The sequence below is a fragment of the Rhinolophus hipposideros genome (genome assembly GCF_964194185.1).
Source record: "Rhinolophus hipposideros genome assembly, chromosome: 25".
Taxonomy (NCBI): domain Eukaryota; kingdom Metazoa; phylum Chordata; class Mammalia; order Chiroptera; family Rhinolophidae; genus Rhinolophus; species Rhinolophus hipposideros.
This window is the reverse complement of record NC_138071.1, coordinates 21,233,769-21,251,250: the sequence shown is the minus strand read 5'-3', so window position 1 is coordinate 21,251,250 and position 17,482 is coordinate 21,233,769. Positions and strand designations below refer to the sequence as shown.

At 45.3% G+C, this 17,482-nt stretch overlaps 1 protein-coding gene across 1 annotated transcript in view; it reads left to right on the top strand.

Moving 5' to 3' along the window:
• The window catches only part of PARP12 (poly(ADP-ribose) polymerase family member 12), a 30,963-nt gene extending 13,481 nt beyond the window's left edge, over positions 1–17,482 (top strand). The window contains exons 6-12 of the mRNA XM_081038654.1: positions 3,387–3,579; positions 5,689–5,830; positions 8,676–8,772; positions 12,072–12,147; positions 13,988–14,118; positions 14,995–15,146; positions 16,376–17,482. Coding sequence (XP_080894780.1) covers positions 3,387–3,579; positions 5,689–5,830; positions 8,676–8,772; positions 12,072–12,147; positions 13,988–14,118; positions 14,995–15,146; positions 16,376–16,701 — 1,117 coding nt within the window. The 3' untranslated portion in view covers positions 16,702–17,482. The remainder of the gene's footprint in view (positions 1–3,386; positions 3,580–5,688; positions 5,831–8,675; positions 8,773–12,071; positions 12,148–13,987; positions 14,119–14,994; positions 15,147–16,375) is intronic.

The window sequence follows — 17,482 nt, the reverse complement described above, 5'->3', positions numbered from 1 at the left end:
TAGTTTTGATCACGCACCCAGACACTCACTCACTCACTCAGTGAGCAGAGTGGTCTGTAGGTGGAAGCTCTGGCCTGGGAATTTGACGCTAATGTCCATACTGGGTGTTTGATGCCTCTATTCTTCCACCTTCCTTCTTTCAGGGAGCGTCTGGGGGCAGGGAGGTGGTGGTACCAAGTAAGTTCTGAACTATTTGCTTTTGGGATTGGTCATGTACTTATTTCCTCATTGATGAGTGCAGAAATGAAGTCATATGCTGAAACTGCTGTTTATCCAGCCATTCACTTCCTTATTTTTCTAAGTGAGTCCCAGTATTTTAGTCAATTCACAGTAAATGGGGAAGGCCCGGGTAGCCTGATGTTCAAACACTTACCATATCTTGCGTTGAATTTACTAAAATATGTTGCCATGAAGAGAATTAGAGCCTACTTTTTGAGTGGATGAAATAAAATTGTGCTTAGAGTGAAATTATGTGCAAATTGCTACTGGCAAAGTATGTGAAACAAATTACTCCCTTTAGGAGGATTAAATGGCTCACAAACCACCCCTTGCTCTCCCCCTCTTATTCTGAGGCAAAATTTACACGCAGTGAAGTGTACAGATACTAAGTATATAGTTCAGTGAGTTTGACAACTGCATGCACTCGTGTAACCAACAGTGATCCCACGTAGCTCGTTTTCATCACCCCAGCAAGGCCCCCCACCCCCGCCAGTCAGCGCCAACCCCCGCAGGCCACCGCTATTCTGCTGTCACCAGAGATTAGTCTTGCCTGTTCTTGAACTTCATCGGAATGGAACCATACCCTGGACTGCTGTGTCTGGCATTCTTCTCAGCACTAATCCGAGTTCCCGAGGCTCTTCCAAGTTGTCTTGTCTCCCGGGCTTCCATAGGGCAGATGTTCAGGGATGAAACTGCTGGGGTTAGGCTGGGTCCATCCTCAACTCTGGCAGGTGATGCCACCTTGTTTTCCAAAGTGATCGTGCCACTTTCCACCCCCATTAGCGGTCGGTAGTGCCCCATCTCCCTAATGTTTGGTACTATCTGCCATCTGAACTTTTCCCAATCGGGGGGTGAAAATTGATATCTTCGTTTGCACATCCTATGAGGTAAAGTGTCTCTCCATGTACGTTTGTTGGCCACTTGTGCTTCTGCTGTGAAATGTCTGTCCCACTAGACCGTTTTGGTGGGTCTGGGGGGATTGTGTTGTGTTTTAGTTGTTTAGTTACTTATATTTATGTAGTTTTAGGAATTAAAAAAATTTCTGGATCTTAAACGTGTGTTGAAAATAAACTCTTCTGGTCAGATTATGGAATCTTTCAATGAAAGAAGTATTTATCTGTCTTTATTGTTTTATACTTTTTGTGTGATAAGAAATCCTTCCTTGTCCCAAGACTGTAAAGACGTTTTCCTGAATTTGCTTTAAAAAGTCTTCAGGTTTTAAGAACTGTATTTAATTTGTCCATGTATGTGGTGAAGCATGGGTCTAATTTCATTCTTAGGCAGGTGAATTACCAGTTTTGCCAAAAATCACTTTTTAAAAAATTTATTTAATTTAAAATTTTAAAACTTGTGGTAAAATATACGTAACATAAATATACATAACATAAAATATACCACCTTAACCATTTTTAAGTGTATATACAGTTCAGTGGCATTAAATACATTCACATTGTTGTGCAGCCGTCACCATTAACCATTTCCAGAAGTTTCTAACATTTTTCTCCCTTTTTTTCTTGATCAGTCTTGCAGAGATTTATTAACTTTACTGATATTTTTCTTTTTTGGAATAGCCAGCTTTTGTCCTTTTTAGATCTCATGTTAGATGACCCATGGTTTATTTCTAAGTGTATTTTATTTTTTATTTATTTAAAAAAGTTATTTACATTTATTGTGATTACTTACACATATGAATTAATTTTTACTGTCCATCTTGATTTTTGCTATTTGACATGCTTTTTCTTTCATCTTTTTTTTTTTTAACTTTTATTTATTTAAGTGTGTTTTTCCAGGACCCATCAGCTCCAAGTCAAGTAGCTGTTTCAATCTAGTTGTAGAGGGCACAACTCACAGTGGCCCATGTGGGGATCAAACTGGCAACCCTGGTGTTATGAGCATCACGCTCTAACCAACTGAGCTAATGGGCTGCCCCTTGGCATGCTTTTTCTACATTTCTCTTATATCTTTGGTCTTAGATAATTTTTCCTCATTTGATTTTTTTCCTTATCTGCTAGTTTGGAAGTTATGTACCGAATATCTGTGCTTTCCCTAAATAGGCCCTTTAACTTAACAAACTTCAGTGCAACAATTTAAGCTCGTTTATACTTCTAATCATTCTTTTGAACTATAAAATAATCATGAACATTGAATTCTGATTAGTTCCAATCAAATTTATTTACTACTAGTACTATGAATTTGGGCAAATTATTTAACCTTCCTGTGTCTCAGTTTCCTCATTGTCAAGTAGATAAAATAGTAGTTTCTACATCAAAGAATTATTTTGAGAATTAAAAGTTGATATATGTAAAACACGCGGAACACTGCAAGGCATATAAAATGTGCTATAAAAGCGTTACTTCTATTCTTTTTCTAATCCCAGGAGTTAGAAATTAGCATTGTTTTACACAGTCAATATTTGCTTAAACTGACATATTTGTCATTTTGTTTTGTGCTCACCATTCCTTTGCTATACGTTTCCTTCTGGACCATTTCCTTATTTAAGTTCATCTAGAAGTTACTTTATTGAGAGTCTAATGGTAAATGTGTTTTTTGTTTGTCTGCAAGTGTCTATTTCATCCTCATTCTTGAAAGATAGTTTTATTGGGTATTTTCTTTCAATTCTTCAAATATTATACCATTGTTTCCTGGCTTCCATTGCTTCTAGTTAGGAGTTAGCTGTAAGTCTAAATGTAGGTATAATAGTTCTCTAGGGCTTTCATAGCAAACTTGGTGATTTAAAACAACAGAAATTTATTTTCTCACAGTTCCGGAGGCTAGAAATCTGAAATCAAGATGTTTACTGGCACACACTCAGTAAACACTCAGCATATGTTAACTGTTGTTATTTTGGTTTCTAAGGATTCCCTTTCTTAACCAGCTCAGCAGTGCATTTTAAAAAAGAGTATTTTAACCAGCATTTTCTGTGTAGTGAAAGGAATGTCATGATAATGAGTTTTCCATATTACCTTGATTTCATTATTTTTGCATGGGAAAACTATCTGTAAAAGCAGTCCTCCCCTCCCTGCCTTGGAAACACTTTTTTAAAATGTGCGTGTCACGTTTATGTTCATCTTCTGGCCGACCGTCTAGAAGACCATGGGTAGCAGCTGAGGGGCCTGTGTTCATTTGTCTGGTGGAGTTTTCAGTGTGCCTCTCACGTTCTTTTGCAGGATCCTCTGTGCTGAGTCCGCCACCTTTCACTTTGATTCTCTGAACTTTCAGTCGATGACATTTGGTGCTGCCCGGGCTCGCCGCCTCTCCACAGCCTCCTCAGTTACCAAACCTCCACACTTCATCTTTACCACCGAGTGGATTTGGTACTGGAATGATGACTTTGGTTCTTGGCAGGAATATGGAAAACAAGTAAGTGTGATGGAAAGAGGGCGAGTGTTTCCTCCATCCATATGGAGGAGCCCTTCTAGGAACGGCCAGAGGATTGTTCCAGGGGGTCAGTGATAGAGCCAAAGAACGAGGTTCTTTTCTCCCTGAGCTCAAGATGTACCCCCAAATTTCATGTCCAAATTCCTTCCACCCATATTAACTTCCTAGGGCAGCCGTGACAAAGGACCACAAACTAGATGACTTAGAACAAAAGTGATTTATTGTCTCACATTTCTGGAGGCTGGAATTGAAATGAAGGTGTTGTCAGGGCCATGTTCCCTATGAAACCTGTAGGAAGTCCTTCCTTGTGTCTTCCTAGATTCTGGTGGTTAGCTGGCGATCTTGGGTATTGCGTGGCTTGTAGCTGTAGCACTCCAGTCTCCTTCACATAGCGTTCTCCCTGTGTGTGTCTTCACATGGCCTTCCTTCTATAAGAACATCAGTCATGTTGGATTAGAGGCTCATCTTAACTAATTACATCTGCTGTGACCCTGTTTCCAGATAAGGTCATGTTTTGAGGTACTAGGGGTTAGAACTTCAACAGATCTTTCAGGGGGACATAATTCAACCCACAATCTAATATTGTATTTAAAAGAATTACTGTTCTTGGCTCACTGAAGTTTCCTGCATTAAACTTGTCATCTGTGAGGTGTTGGGCTCCAGGATGCATGGCCCCTTTCTAGATCCTTTTTGGATTATTCTCAACAGGCTTCTCGTGTCAATTTACCTTTTGCATTTCCCCCCTTTCCTATGATCACCTTTACCTTGATCTGAAAGCTCCACAATTACCTTCACCCTTTTGTACCTAAACAATCCATCCATCTACACGGAAGGAAAGACCCCCATTTACTTCCCTGCTTACCATAATCTGACTTCTATTCCCATTACTCGTTCCTCTGATCACTGTTCACAGGGCACCTGCGAGAGGTGGGATCCAGGCAGACACAATCCTCATTGTACTGTGGACGCCAGCAAGGCGCTCTGGGGCCAAATCCCATGGCATTTCCAGCCTTTGCCCAGCCTGCTGCCCGCTCCCTTTTCACTCTCCTGGCATCCTTGATCCTCCCTTTGTGGGCGTCTTTTCCACTTCCTTTTGTGGATTTTGGGGTTTCCCGGCGTCCATCCCACACCCCTGTTCTCCACACTTGTGTATTTGCACTGCGTGACCACCTCAGTTCTTCTGATAGTGGTGGCCACCTCAAGTGAACTCTGTGTCTGTCTCCAGACCAGATTCCTCTTTGAATGCCAGACTTGTGTACCCAGGCACCCACCTGATACTTCTGCAGCCCCTTTGGTTTTTGTTCTGGGCACTGTGCTAAGTGCTCTGTGTGCCTTGTTTTAATTATTTTCCAAGCCTTCGAGGATGGTATGATAGTACTGTATAGTGATATGAATGTGACTGAAGCATTGTTATTAACCCTGTTACAGAATTGAGATAATTGAGGTTCAGAGAAATTAACTTGCCGGGGTTATAGAGTAAACAGGTTTGGAGCCAGAATTTACACTCAGTTAGTCCATCCCAAAATATCAGGTATCCTGTAGGTCATTGGAAAGATGATGACAGACCGAAATGGATAATTGAAAAAAAAAAAATAGAAGAACTCCCTAAGGACCAGAAAAAGAAAATGAGTGTGGCCCTCTGATTAAAGGATGGCGGGAACAAGACTCCACAGGGAAGAAACAGCATTGCTCAGGCTGTCCAGTCAGGCAGCATTTGAGAATCCACTGTTGAGGTGTCACCTTCATTTGAATGCTCATATCATCCATTACGAGTAATTGAATGCCCTTTCTTCTCTTCGTTGCTCCCATCGCTGTCACCCTCGTTAGCGACACCCACATGTACAATCTTCCGTTTTCCGTGGTAGCTTTAGGAGGCAGTTGTGTTGGCTTCCGTTCAGTGCCTCCCTCTGAACAGGAGGAGGGAGGCACTCCCTCTCCTGCTACATGCCTGCTCCCTCTTCTTCCTCCTACATGGCACGAATGTCATTGTGCGCATGTGTGCAGCAGGGTGCGGAGGGTGACACGCAGTGTGTCCCCATCATCGGACGGCCTTGCCTCCATGAAGCAGTCCCCGTCTTTCTCCCCTCGCAGGGCGTGGAACACCCCATGGCCAGTGTCAGCAGCAGCGACCTGGAGGAGGCCTACCTGGCGTACCTTGGACCAGGGTCTGACGCCAAGCCAGCCATTTTGAAGTTCCAGGCTGGAAAGCACAAGTACGAGTTAGACTTCCAAGGTACTTCTGACCCGCGGCCCCCACACAGCAGGGCCTGGCCATCGGTTTGCTGTGCCTTTTCCATGGGAACCCTGGAGGAGTTCTGTGTACACACTGAGGGCCAGGGAAGAAGCGAAAGGGTGGTCTGCTCTCCTGAAGTGCTGCCTGTACCAGGGAGACACACCTGTAAGCAGATGATGCCAGCCCAGGGCCTGAGGAGAAGCTGCCTGGGGGGCTGAGGAGGGGACGGGAGCCCGGAGTGTGGAGGGACAAACAGGCATGTGTGTCTGCCCTGCTGGCCACGGACGAGTCCCTCTGCGTCCGCGGATTAGTAGGTGCTGTAGTGGTTCTGCTGTGCAGCGTGGCCTCATGCTCACCTTCTCGTGGGCGCCTTCGGCACCGATGGGCTGCAGGTTACACACGTGCTGGGCACACACTTTAATTAAAAGTTGCTGGGAAACAGATTTTTATGTGCTCGTCGTGTCCTGAAACTGGGCCTTAAGTGACTTGTCCCAGTTGCCTTGACAGACAGAAGCAGGCCAAACACTCTGGCCAGTTCTTCCAGTGGCTGATATTTGAGGATTTTTGTTTTTTAAGTTTTAGTTTTTGTGTAATTTCTCTTAGGCTATTTCCACATAGATTTATCAGCCCAGCCTTGTTCAATTCAGTTTTACCCTTCAATTCATATCTGAATCCTTCTGGATGTTCAGCAATTTTAAAGGGAGTTAAGTGGGCCTTACTTTAAATGCAGTTTACTGTTTTCCCTATTTTTGTGGCCCTTCATTCTCTCGAGGGCAGCAAAGTGTCTTCAGTGAATTACCCTAAAACCACTTTAACTGCATGCGTCTAGCCAGTTGTTTTTGTTGGTGGTTTTGTAGCACTTGTGGTTTTGCTTAAGGTACAATCGTTTCCGCCTCATGGGCCCTTTCAGAGATCCTTCTTTGTTTCTTCTACTCTTTAATGAGAACTACTGTTCACCTGCCTGTAGCATCGGCTGGAAAACACCAGCCATATGTGACGTGGTTCGCAATCCAGTCTGATAAACACAAGTGCACTAAAGGGGGCAGTGAGAGATACGTGAAATAATAAAAGTTAGAACTGCCCTGAAAGTCAAGTCTACATAAATATCACCCATCCGACTGCTGCTGACAACAGGCTGAAATATTTGTTAAAGTATTTGGGGACTAGCCAAACAAATAAGGCAAAAATGTCCAATGCAGCCTTGATGACTGTCGCCCTAGGTGGCACCCTGGGGGCAGAGCAGACAGTCAGGTGAGGGTGGGGACGAGCTCGCATGCAGTTGACTGCACACCAGGCGAAAGCACGCTCACCGCAGACAGACCCAGGCTCACCTGGCTGGGCACAGTTCTTTTTTGTTGTCGGTAGTTAACAGGAACTCTGGCAGTTCGAGGGGAGTTACTTCTCACAACCTCACTGCTCGGTATAATGAAAGCAAGTCTCGGACCCAAATCTGCCCCTCACATTTATGAATTAAATATTGATTAGGAAGCAAGTACACTTAAGAAACACACACAGCAGGCCAGGTGACTTGTTCTGTAGGATCAGGGAAGGCACAGCTCTGTCCTTTTAGGGAATCTTGTCTCAAAAGAGTCACTCAAGGCAAATGCAGGATTCCAGAGGACAGATTCTGACATCTGTTCTTTGGCATGAGTCAGGCAGAGCCCCCAAGGTCAGAGTTTGCTTAGGAACTAAGCCTCGGGTATCCTCCTTAAGGGTAAAGTGGGAAAAAGGCCTTACCCTGTCCTTGGGAGGGCAGGGAACGGGTCTTGCATATATTTAACCAGTCCACATATCTTGAATAACTTTTAATTTCACCAGTGAAAGCCCATTTGAGATTCATCATAACGTGTCAACAGGCCAATAAAAACCCATGTAGTGTGCTAGCAGAGTATTGGATGGGAGTTCGAACAGCGGATAACAGAAAGGGTTGTGGTAGCCGGCTCTGGGTTATGGATTCCTGATCAGCATGTGGGGGACCCCTCAGATGTGTCCAATCTTGACAATCACCTGGACTGTAGCATACAAGGCACACACCTCAAATGCAGTGAGATAAGTTACAGACATCTACAAATGTTAAAACGTCTTTTAATGAAAAAAAATATTTTTGTACTCTTAAGTGCAGAAAGTAAGACTTGACAGGGTTTTCCTGGTGGGTGGAGACATGTAATCTAACTTGTAGGCCTTTGTGGTTTCACAATTCAAGGGCTGGTAACCCTTCCACCCTCAGGATAAATCTGAGGAGCTTGGGGGTGGCTGTGGGGCAAGAAATTTGTTTATTAAAGATGGTTTGGAATGCATAGAACAATTAGTTTAGATGACTTTATGGAAGTAAAATTTTAAAATAAAGGAAAAGCAAAATGCCACAAAAAAAAATAAAAAAGATGGTTTGGGTTTAAAAAGGTTGAGAAATACTGCTATAGTCAGTTTACTCAAAGTAAGGAAAAGTCTTGAGAGTGAAATTATATTCTGAATCCCACTGGCTCAAGTGTTGTAATTCAGTCTCAGGCGGGGCTGAAGCTTTTTTATATCCAAACTGGGAAAAATTGCTAAGCAAAATAATAGTTTAAACAAGATTGGAAGGGACAATTTAAAAGCACTCATGTATAATTGATATGTCAATTACTAATCATTCATCTATTCATTAACGCCAGTCTCCTAAGGATTCCTATTTTCTTTATTAATGTTTGAAATGTATAAAAGTGCCTTATTTTTAACAGACTGATTCTGGGCTTCACACATTTGGATTAGCTTTCCAATCCATTTAATTTGTTTATAAAAACATTGCCATCCTGTGTGTGTGTATAAAAAGTTGTATTTATATATACATATATAACGTTTTTTTCAGCCTTCACTCAGAAGAACGTGACCTATGGCACAGTCAGAAAGGTTTATCGGAGACCCAAACATGTGTCTCCTGAGGATGTGAAGATGAAGCAAACCGGGTAAGTGGCATTTGAGGAACTTGTTACGCAGCGTGTGTCAGGTGGGGCAGGCTCTGCTGAGTAAAGACCGGTGACAGCACTGAGGAGGTAAGGTGGCTGTGTGACTGAGCGAGCGCCTCAGCGCTGTGTCTGAGTTTTCTGGGCCTCGCCTTGCATCCATTCCATCTTTTGTGTTATAAATAAAACGCCACAAAGGATGATCTGGTGTGCGTGGTGGTTCATATTTGTGGAGATGGGTCATCAAGTTCGAGTGCCAGAAGGTCAATGCGAGTTCCTCTTCCTGGGCTTGAGCCATTGTGCACTCGCCCGGAATGCGTGAGGTGCCAGTTTCCCTCGGCCTCGCCAACACGGTGAGTCCAAGTGCTGAGATTTTTGCCATTCTCATAGGTGGGAAGGGCTGTATTAGTATTTTAATTTGCTTTCTCTTATAAGTAAGGCTTACTGTTTTTTCCTAACATGTAAGGACCATTTGCCTTCCTTTTTCTGTGAACTATTTGTCTTTTTGTCTACTTTTCTATCAAACTCGTATAGTATTTTGATATTTTTCTTAAATAGAAGAACTTTTTATTTATTAGGGAGACCAGCCCTTGGTTTGTTTTGTATATATGTATATATCAAATATTTTCTTTTGGTGTGTTTATCTTTTGGCTTTGTTTATGAAGTATTTTACCATGCAGAAATATTTATTACTTTATTTTATTTAATTTAAATGTATCAATCTTTTCTGTGCATTACTTCTGGATTTAGAATTTTGGTTAACTATGACTGCTCCTACTTCTGAAGGTCATTTTTGATTCTTTCCTTCTTCAGAGCCTACCTTAGGCACAGTTTGGAAAACTCTATCCTATTTCTGAGACTAGGTCTCTTTTGTCATCACTCTGACTGGGTCTTCAGGGGGCCACAGGAGAAGCCACATGTCAGAAATAAAAGTGATGATTTGGTTCAGATTCAGATTGAGATCTGAGTGATTCAGGACCTCCGTGCTCTGTAATCCGAGAGCCACATCTGTTGATGGAGTGAGGTGCGTGGTTCTTCCCTCCAGCTCTTGTGACAGGAGCTGGTCATAGCTCCAGCAGGCAGGTCTGCTTTGGGCCTCCGTGGCCAGCTGGAACATCATAGAGTGGGTCATTTTCAGAAACAACTCTACCCAGTTAATGGGGTCGCAGAAGATGATCTCCGCATTCAGAAGTGCTAATGCAGGAGTTAAATGGAAAGTTCAAACGGCTTTTATATACATCAGGTATCTGTTTTAGTTCCTTACTAGCCTTCAATCCTCCATGAAAATGTTTTATTCATGTGATTGGGTCTTAATTTTTCTTTCCTTATTTTCTTCTGGATATTTTTTGCCATTTTGTTTTTTCCCTTCCACTAGTTTGGAAGTTACACCCTGTTACGATTTTTTTTTTTGAAGGCCACCCTAGAAATTACAACATGTTTTCTTTACTTAGGTGTGTAAGTCAATCAGTATCTTTGCCCTCCTATCGACTGATATAAGGATCTTCATATACTTTATTCCATTTACTGTCCTCTTAAGTAAGTTTTTAACTTCACGAGGCACTGTTATTTTATACTGTGAATGTTTCATTAAATTTACTCACATTTTTGCCACTTTCTTTGTTCTTTCAAATTTCCTTAGGTGAAGGTCTGTTGGAAAATTGTGTTTTGTTTGAACGTATCTTTATTTTGCCCTCAATCTAAAAAATAATTTTTACTGGGTGTAGGATTTTTATTTACAGTTATTTTCTCTTAGAACATTGGTGATATCAGTCTACTATCATCTGGTTTCCATCGCTGCTTCTAAGAAATCAGGTGTCATTCTGGATGGCGCTTCTTTCCCTGAATCAGTTGTTTTTCCTCTGGTTACTTTTAAGATTTTCTTTTTGTCTTGGTGTTATGGACTCTCACTATAACGTGTTTGGGTATGTGTTTTTATCCATCCTGTTGGAGATTCTTTGGGCTTAAACCTGTGAATTGGTGAGTCTCATTAATTCTCTTTGATGATTGCCTCTACCGTGTTCTCTCTCCTCTTTGGATTTCAGTTCGGTTCTGACCAGATTCAGACCTTCTCACTCTCTTCTTCACATCTCAGCTTCTTCCCAGATTTTCCGTCTCATTACTGCTCTGGGCTATGTTCTGGAGAATTTCATTTTCTACGTCTTTCAGCTCACTCATTCTCTCTTCAGACGGTCTAATCTGCTAGTAGGCCTGTCCATTGAATTTTTACTATCAAGGATTGTATTTTTTATTTCTAGAAGTTTTGTTTGTTTGTTTTCAGATCTTCCACGTCTTTTTACAGTTTCCTATTCCTTGCATATGTTTTTAGTTTATCTTTTGTTTCTTTAAACATAGAAAAAATAGTTGTTTTATACTGTGCCTGATAACGTCAGCAACTTAAGTCTTCTTGGGTCTGTTTGCTTTTGGGATCTTGCTTAGTTATTTTTGAATTGTGCCATTTTCCTAGAAATGTTATTTGTGGGAATTCTTTGAGTCTTAGGATAAAGGTCTCATGCCAGCAGAAACAGAAGGTCTACCTATTGTAGGAAGAACAGAACCCTCTGAAACTGAGTAGCAGTGATTTAGTAGGTTGGTGCAAAAGTAATTGCGGTTTAAAAGGTTAAACATAATTACAAAAACTCAATTACTTTTGCACCAACCTAATAGAACTAGTTTCCCAGGCCTTGTTCCTAAACCCTTTGGGCCACACATGTCTTTTAGAACTCAGTTTTTATTTATTTTTATTTTTAGAAAGAGCACGTGCTACTTGTATTGTGTGACCCCCTGTAATTAACATTTCTGCGTCAGAAATCTGTACAGTCACTTTAAGAAGGATATACAGGGCTTCACAAGTAGCCTCTTAGCAAACTCTACTGCTGAGTTGAATTTTGACATCCATTTTATGTTTTTTTAAAAATGTCTTTATATGCCTATGCCAATTACACCTCATTGAGGCTATTTTAAATAATAATTCAGAGCTCTTCAATAAACAGTTTCAGAGCTCTTGGAATTTCAGAATCATGGATAAGGGTCTGTGTGTGCTGCTTTAATCGTATGCTCTCTCCCTTACGTGCAGGATTTGGGAGGCAGGTGAGACGTGACCCCTCAGGCCTGGTTGGTTGACTTTGGGCCACTTAAGCAAAGAGGGAGGTGTTGTCACAAGGTGGATAGTGTGTGTCTGTGCTTCCTGTTCTCTCCCTCCTTTTACAAAATGAGCTGCTGGTATGGACTAGTGGAGGCCATCTGTGACAGTCGGCTTGTGTCTGAGAACTAAATGTCAGAGTGTTTTTGTTTATGTTTTGTAGCAATGTCAAGCTTCAAAGCCCAAAGAGCATCCCCGACCATTGGGACACCTTGGCCCTGCCGGACATTGGCTTTAAGGTATGGGACTGGTGCTGCCTGGGGCTGGGGAGGGGAGTGTTCTCAGCGACAGGTGAGTGTGAGGACTGCGGTTTCCTCTGCCACTGACAGTGTCAGGCCAGGGCTCGTAAGGGAGGAGGCGGAGGGAGGTATGTGTGGGTTGTTTATTATTTGTTCAGGTCTTGGGGATTTCAAGGCTGGAGATCGTCCAGGAGATGGCTGTGGCCTTGAGGGGACAGGATGTATTGTGGATGGAGGATGAGGAGCTGGACATTTTCTAGGAAGGGCAGCAATAAGGCACTTAAGGGCTGGGCTCAGCCAATAAATACTAGTTTTAATAAGCAAGGAAAGGAAAAGAAACTAGGGGATGGTTTGAGTATGAGGGAACATCTAGAGTGGAAATTGCTGTTGGAAGGTGCTAGATAACTAGAAGACAAGAGAAGGAACAGTCAGTTCAGTAGCTCATTGAGGGCCTACTAGATGATGGGCGCTGCGCTGAGTTCAGTAGCGTGCCCAGACCAATGTCCAGGGCTGCCCGTCTGTGTGGGGCTCTCGCACTGGCTTCTGACGGCCGGCCTGCTGCCAGGCAGTGTGTGGCCCTGGGAGGACTCATCCAGTCGGGTTGATCCAAGCTCACACAGACACCAACAGGACAGGCAAGATGTGTGAAGGGGTGGGTGAGTGGACAGCAGCACTCTGATGTCAGCAGGCAAATCCACCATATTGAGGGGCTCCAGGAAGGTGTCACTGGGTCCACATCTGAATGGTGGCTGGTGCTTGTGCAGGCAGAAGTGGGAGAACAACATGTGGATTGATGGGAACTGCAGGGGAGGCAGCCCAGTTTAGGACAGAGGTGTCAGGCGTGTCTTGGATGGAGGGTGTGCACAGACATGGGGAGTAGGAGAGAGGTCAGGGCTGTGCCGTGGAGCCCCTTCCTTGGTCATGGGCCAAGCAGCAGCCATGACAGGTGTGAGAGCCCATGACGATTTCTGGCCTGGGAGGGGCAGGGTTGGTTCCATACTTGAGGAAGAGTAGTTTAGGAGCTTCCAGTGAGATGGGTGCAGAGAAAACAGTCAGGATTTGAGTTGCAGGAGACTCATGGACATTCATGCTAAGCCCTGATCATTTAGGACCTTTTGGGGGATGAGGTGGTTTTTATGAGGCTGCACTTGGAGTGGGGGCGGGGGGTGGTGTAGAGGGACTCCCCAGAGATCCCCAAACTGGCTGTCACTGGTCAGACCTGATGGAGCTGAGGACAGGGAGGCTGATTAGGTCCAGGCCGCAAGTGCAGCAGTTTGGATTACCACACTGCAGGCGGCTGCCGTTGGTCAGGGGCCCCTCCTGGCCCGTCACAAGTGCGGTTTCCCAGAGCAGAGGCTAAGGGAGAGGCGGGCTCAGCAGGGAGGGATGCAGTGGCCGTGCCCCTGAGTTGCTGTGTGCCCGTCTGCCAGCCTGGTCTTTCTGTCAGCGCTTGCGGAGTGGGGCGCTCGTGCAGCGCTGCTGCCCATGGCAGCGTTTGCCCCCGTCCACCGAACGTGTGCACTCCACATTTATTGACACAACTTGGTGGGCTTATTGACCATGTAGTCTGCCTTGTGTGCGGTCAGAAGAGCAGGGACATCCTGGGGACACCCAGAAGGGTGCTGATGTAAGCAGCACATACTGTCCTTCAGACAGGTTTCACAGTGAACACAAACTGCACACATCCTGCGCCTGGAGAGAGACGCCTGGGGCAGAGAGCAAAGGTGACCGCTGTCTGGGCTTCCTTCTGCACTTTGGTCACTGTAGGAGCAGCTTGGGAAGAGTTTGATCTGTATTCTACACTTTGATGATACATAATAAAAATATTTGCTCTTTGCAGAGGGTATCCCTCGATTCCTCCTCAGAAGAATTTCGAAAGGTCTGTGATCTCTTTAATCATACGCTGCCCTTCTACTCTGTTGAGAAGATCGAGCGAATCCAGAACCTGGCTCTCTGGGAGGTCTACCAGTGGTACGTTGGGGCTCACTCTTGGCAGGCTGGTGACTGTCCCCTCAGACCTGTACACAGGAGGCTAGCTGCTTACCTACCGTGCCCTGAGCTTCAGGGGCAATCCCGGAGAGTAGCCACAGCTTGCCATGCTGCTGGAATCGGGAGCCATGTCCCCGCTTTCCTAGCCATCTCATTATCTTTGTAGCGTCGTGCTGGCATGTCCCCTCAGAGAGACTGAGGCTTCCCCAGCGACAAAAATCAGCATTTGCACTCATACATTCTGTCTCCCCAGAGATCGATAGCATGGTGGGTGGGCACTATAAGCCACCCACACCCTGGGGAACATAAAGCTATTGTCCTGACAGCGAGAGAGCAGGGGCCTCATTTTTGTGCCTGAGGACCAGCCTGCTCTTGGACACTTGTCCGTGGGGAGGAGGTCCTCAGCAGGTCACCATGGAGGGCCTGGGGTCCTGCCGTCCTGTCCCCACAAGAGGTTGGAACAGTTTCATCTGTACTCTGGGCCCAGTGATGAAATCAGGGTAATTTACATGAGAGGGAGATGGGTGGCTCCCACTGACCAGCATCCTCCAGCTGCCCTGGCCGAGCTCCACCTGGAAGCAAGGTGTTGGGGACGAAGTGTGCCTGCGTCCCAAAGGTTGGTGCCTTGGGAGTTCAAGGAGCTGCTGACCGCCGCAGACTGTGGAGGGAAAGGCTTCCCTCTGCTTTTCAGCCGCTCCTGCTCTCCACCTTTCCCTTTCCTGGCCCATGGCCGGGTCTGATGGGCCTGGACCTGCATCTCCTGGTCTCATGACACTTCTCATAAAATGTGTTGTCTTGGGTCCTATTTGGCAGTAAGTGCCCCTGCCTTCAGCACACATTTCTCTCCTGTTATTCTAGGCAAAAAGGGCAGATGCAGAAGGCAAATGGAGGGAAGACGGTGGATGAAAGGCAGCTGTTCCATGGCACCAGTGCCAGTTTTGTCGATGCCATCTGCCAGCAGAACTTTGACTGGCGGATCTGTGGTCTTCATGGCACTTCATACGGCAAAGGTAAGAGTGGGGGCGCCCACCACCGGCAGCACCCAGCCTTGCTGTGCTGTTCAGGGCTCGGGAAACCATTTTAAAGCCATTGATGGTGGGGGTGGGGGGGGGCAGCACAAATTGATGAGCTGGTTCATACTCAGTGAGGAATGGCCTTGGCCGTCTGTAGGGATGCCCAGCTGGCGGTGCCCTTCCTCTCCTTGGTGAGCAGTCAGGAGCCGGGTCCAGCTTTGGAGCAGGGCAGCCCTGCTTGGATGGGGTTTTTGTTTTCCTGAGCTGGGCCTGCGTCCCTGTGGACTGGAGGCCCGGAGATGGTTAGCACGAGCTAGGAGAGGAAAGGGGTGTCTTCCCAACCCTATACCTGCACTGTGTTGTGAGACTAGAAATTGGAACACCTCAGATGCACTCATGTAAATATGTCATTCTAGCTACAATGTGAATGATCTGGGTGTTTTCCTGTCTCCTGGTTGTTTTAAAACTTTATATTTAGAAATAATTTCAAACTCACAGGAAAGTTGCAAGAATAACATTAGAAAAAAAACCACTGCTGCCTAAACTCCTGTGTACGTTTACCTAGATTCACGTTGGCTTTATCACCCCCTCATTTTTTTTAACCATTTGGAAGTGGGTGGCATATATCATGCCCCTTTCATACCTCTTAAGAAAAAGGACATTCTGCCATCACAGCATGGTTACTAAATTGAGAAAATGTCATGCTGATGTGATACCTACAGTCAGCGGTCCCTGTTCCAAGTCCAATCGTCGTCCGTGGGTTCGCCTTAATCCCGTGTGACGGCTGTGGGGTCAGGATGGACAGAGCAGTGGGAGGTCGTAAGCTGGAATGTCCAGGTGGCAGCTTCCGTTAGAGTTCCTAATTCTGTACATCGGGCTGCCGGTATCAACACTTTCCACACCCACCCTTCAAGGTTGGGCCTGACAGTCCTGTTTTATGGCTGAGGAAACTGAGGTTTGGGGTTAAGTATTGTTATGCCCAGAGTGCCTTAGGATTTGAGTGACAGATTCCGAACTTGACAGTTTTCTGTCTCAGAGTTTGGTTTCTTCTCTGTGCTCTTCACGAAACAAGGCTGGAGAAAGGGAGGACGGAGGGAGGGAGGGAGGGAGATTCAGTGACAGAGGAGCAGAGGCCCTTGGCATTGCCCGGGTGACAGGACGCCGGAGCCAGCCCTCCCTGGCTGCGCTGTCCCCGTGCCCATCTGAGCCTGCGCATGTCCTTGTAGGGAGCTACTTTGCCCGAGATGCCGCCTATTCCCACCACTACAGCAAGTCCGACTCGAAGCTGCACCTGATGTTCCTGGCGCGGGTGCTGGTGGGCAGTTTCGTCCGAGGCAACGCCTCCTTCGTCCGCCCGCCGGCCAAGGAGGGCCAGAGCAGCGCCTTCTACGACAGCTGCGTGAACAGCATGTCCGACCCTTCCATCTTCGTGATCTTCGAGAAGCACCAGGTCTACCCAGAGTACGTCATCCAGTACAGCACCTCCAGCAGGCCTGCGGCAGGGGCCTCCACCCTGTTCAACCTGGCGTCCTTCTTTGGCCTCCGGCAGTGAGCACGAGGATGGTTTTTACGCCTTTTTAGGCTTGTCTTCTTTTGGGAAAGTTTTTTGTTTTGTTTGTTTTTTAACAAAAAGCTTTTCATAAACTGTTTAGCGTTGACTTCTCGATGAAGTTACATTCTTAATCTCTCACTAATGGTAGTTTTCGATTTTAAGTCAATTTAGGCTCGATAGTGGGCTAATCAGTAGTGATTGTAGGTGAGCCCATTACTGCTTTTTACTAAGGTGTTAAGTTTTATTTTTTACTCTCTTTGTTGACTTTGCTGGTGATTGGCACCAGGCACAGAGTTTCCAGATAGTATTTTATGGATTGGTTTTAATTTTTAAGAGTATTTGTCTCTCCATTGCTTGGGTGTTTTAGGGTCTCGGTGGCATCTTGTTTTATTTTTGTCAGAATGACACAGTAGCCTGTGGTCCAGGAAAAGCTGTCAGAGCCCAGGGAGGCACCGTCGTTGGGCCTGTTGCTCTGGCTGTAATCCAGGCAGCTCTTCTGCTGCTTCTCCTGCACTTCTGGCCTTGGAATTGGCCCATTTATATCCCATTGTCAGACAAGTGGCTGCTGTGGGCTGTCATTGAATCCCTGCCTGTTTCCCTTTGTCACGGGCCCAGCCGTGAATGCCTGTCCCTGCATCTCCTAAGCACACTGGACGGCCTCTGAATATGTGTTTTATGTTCCCATGAGATTTGAATACCTGTGCTGCAAATGTCACAATAGAGTATGGAAATAAAAGAATATTTATCTCAAGTGGGTGACAGCTGAAGCCCATTCTTTTCT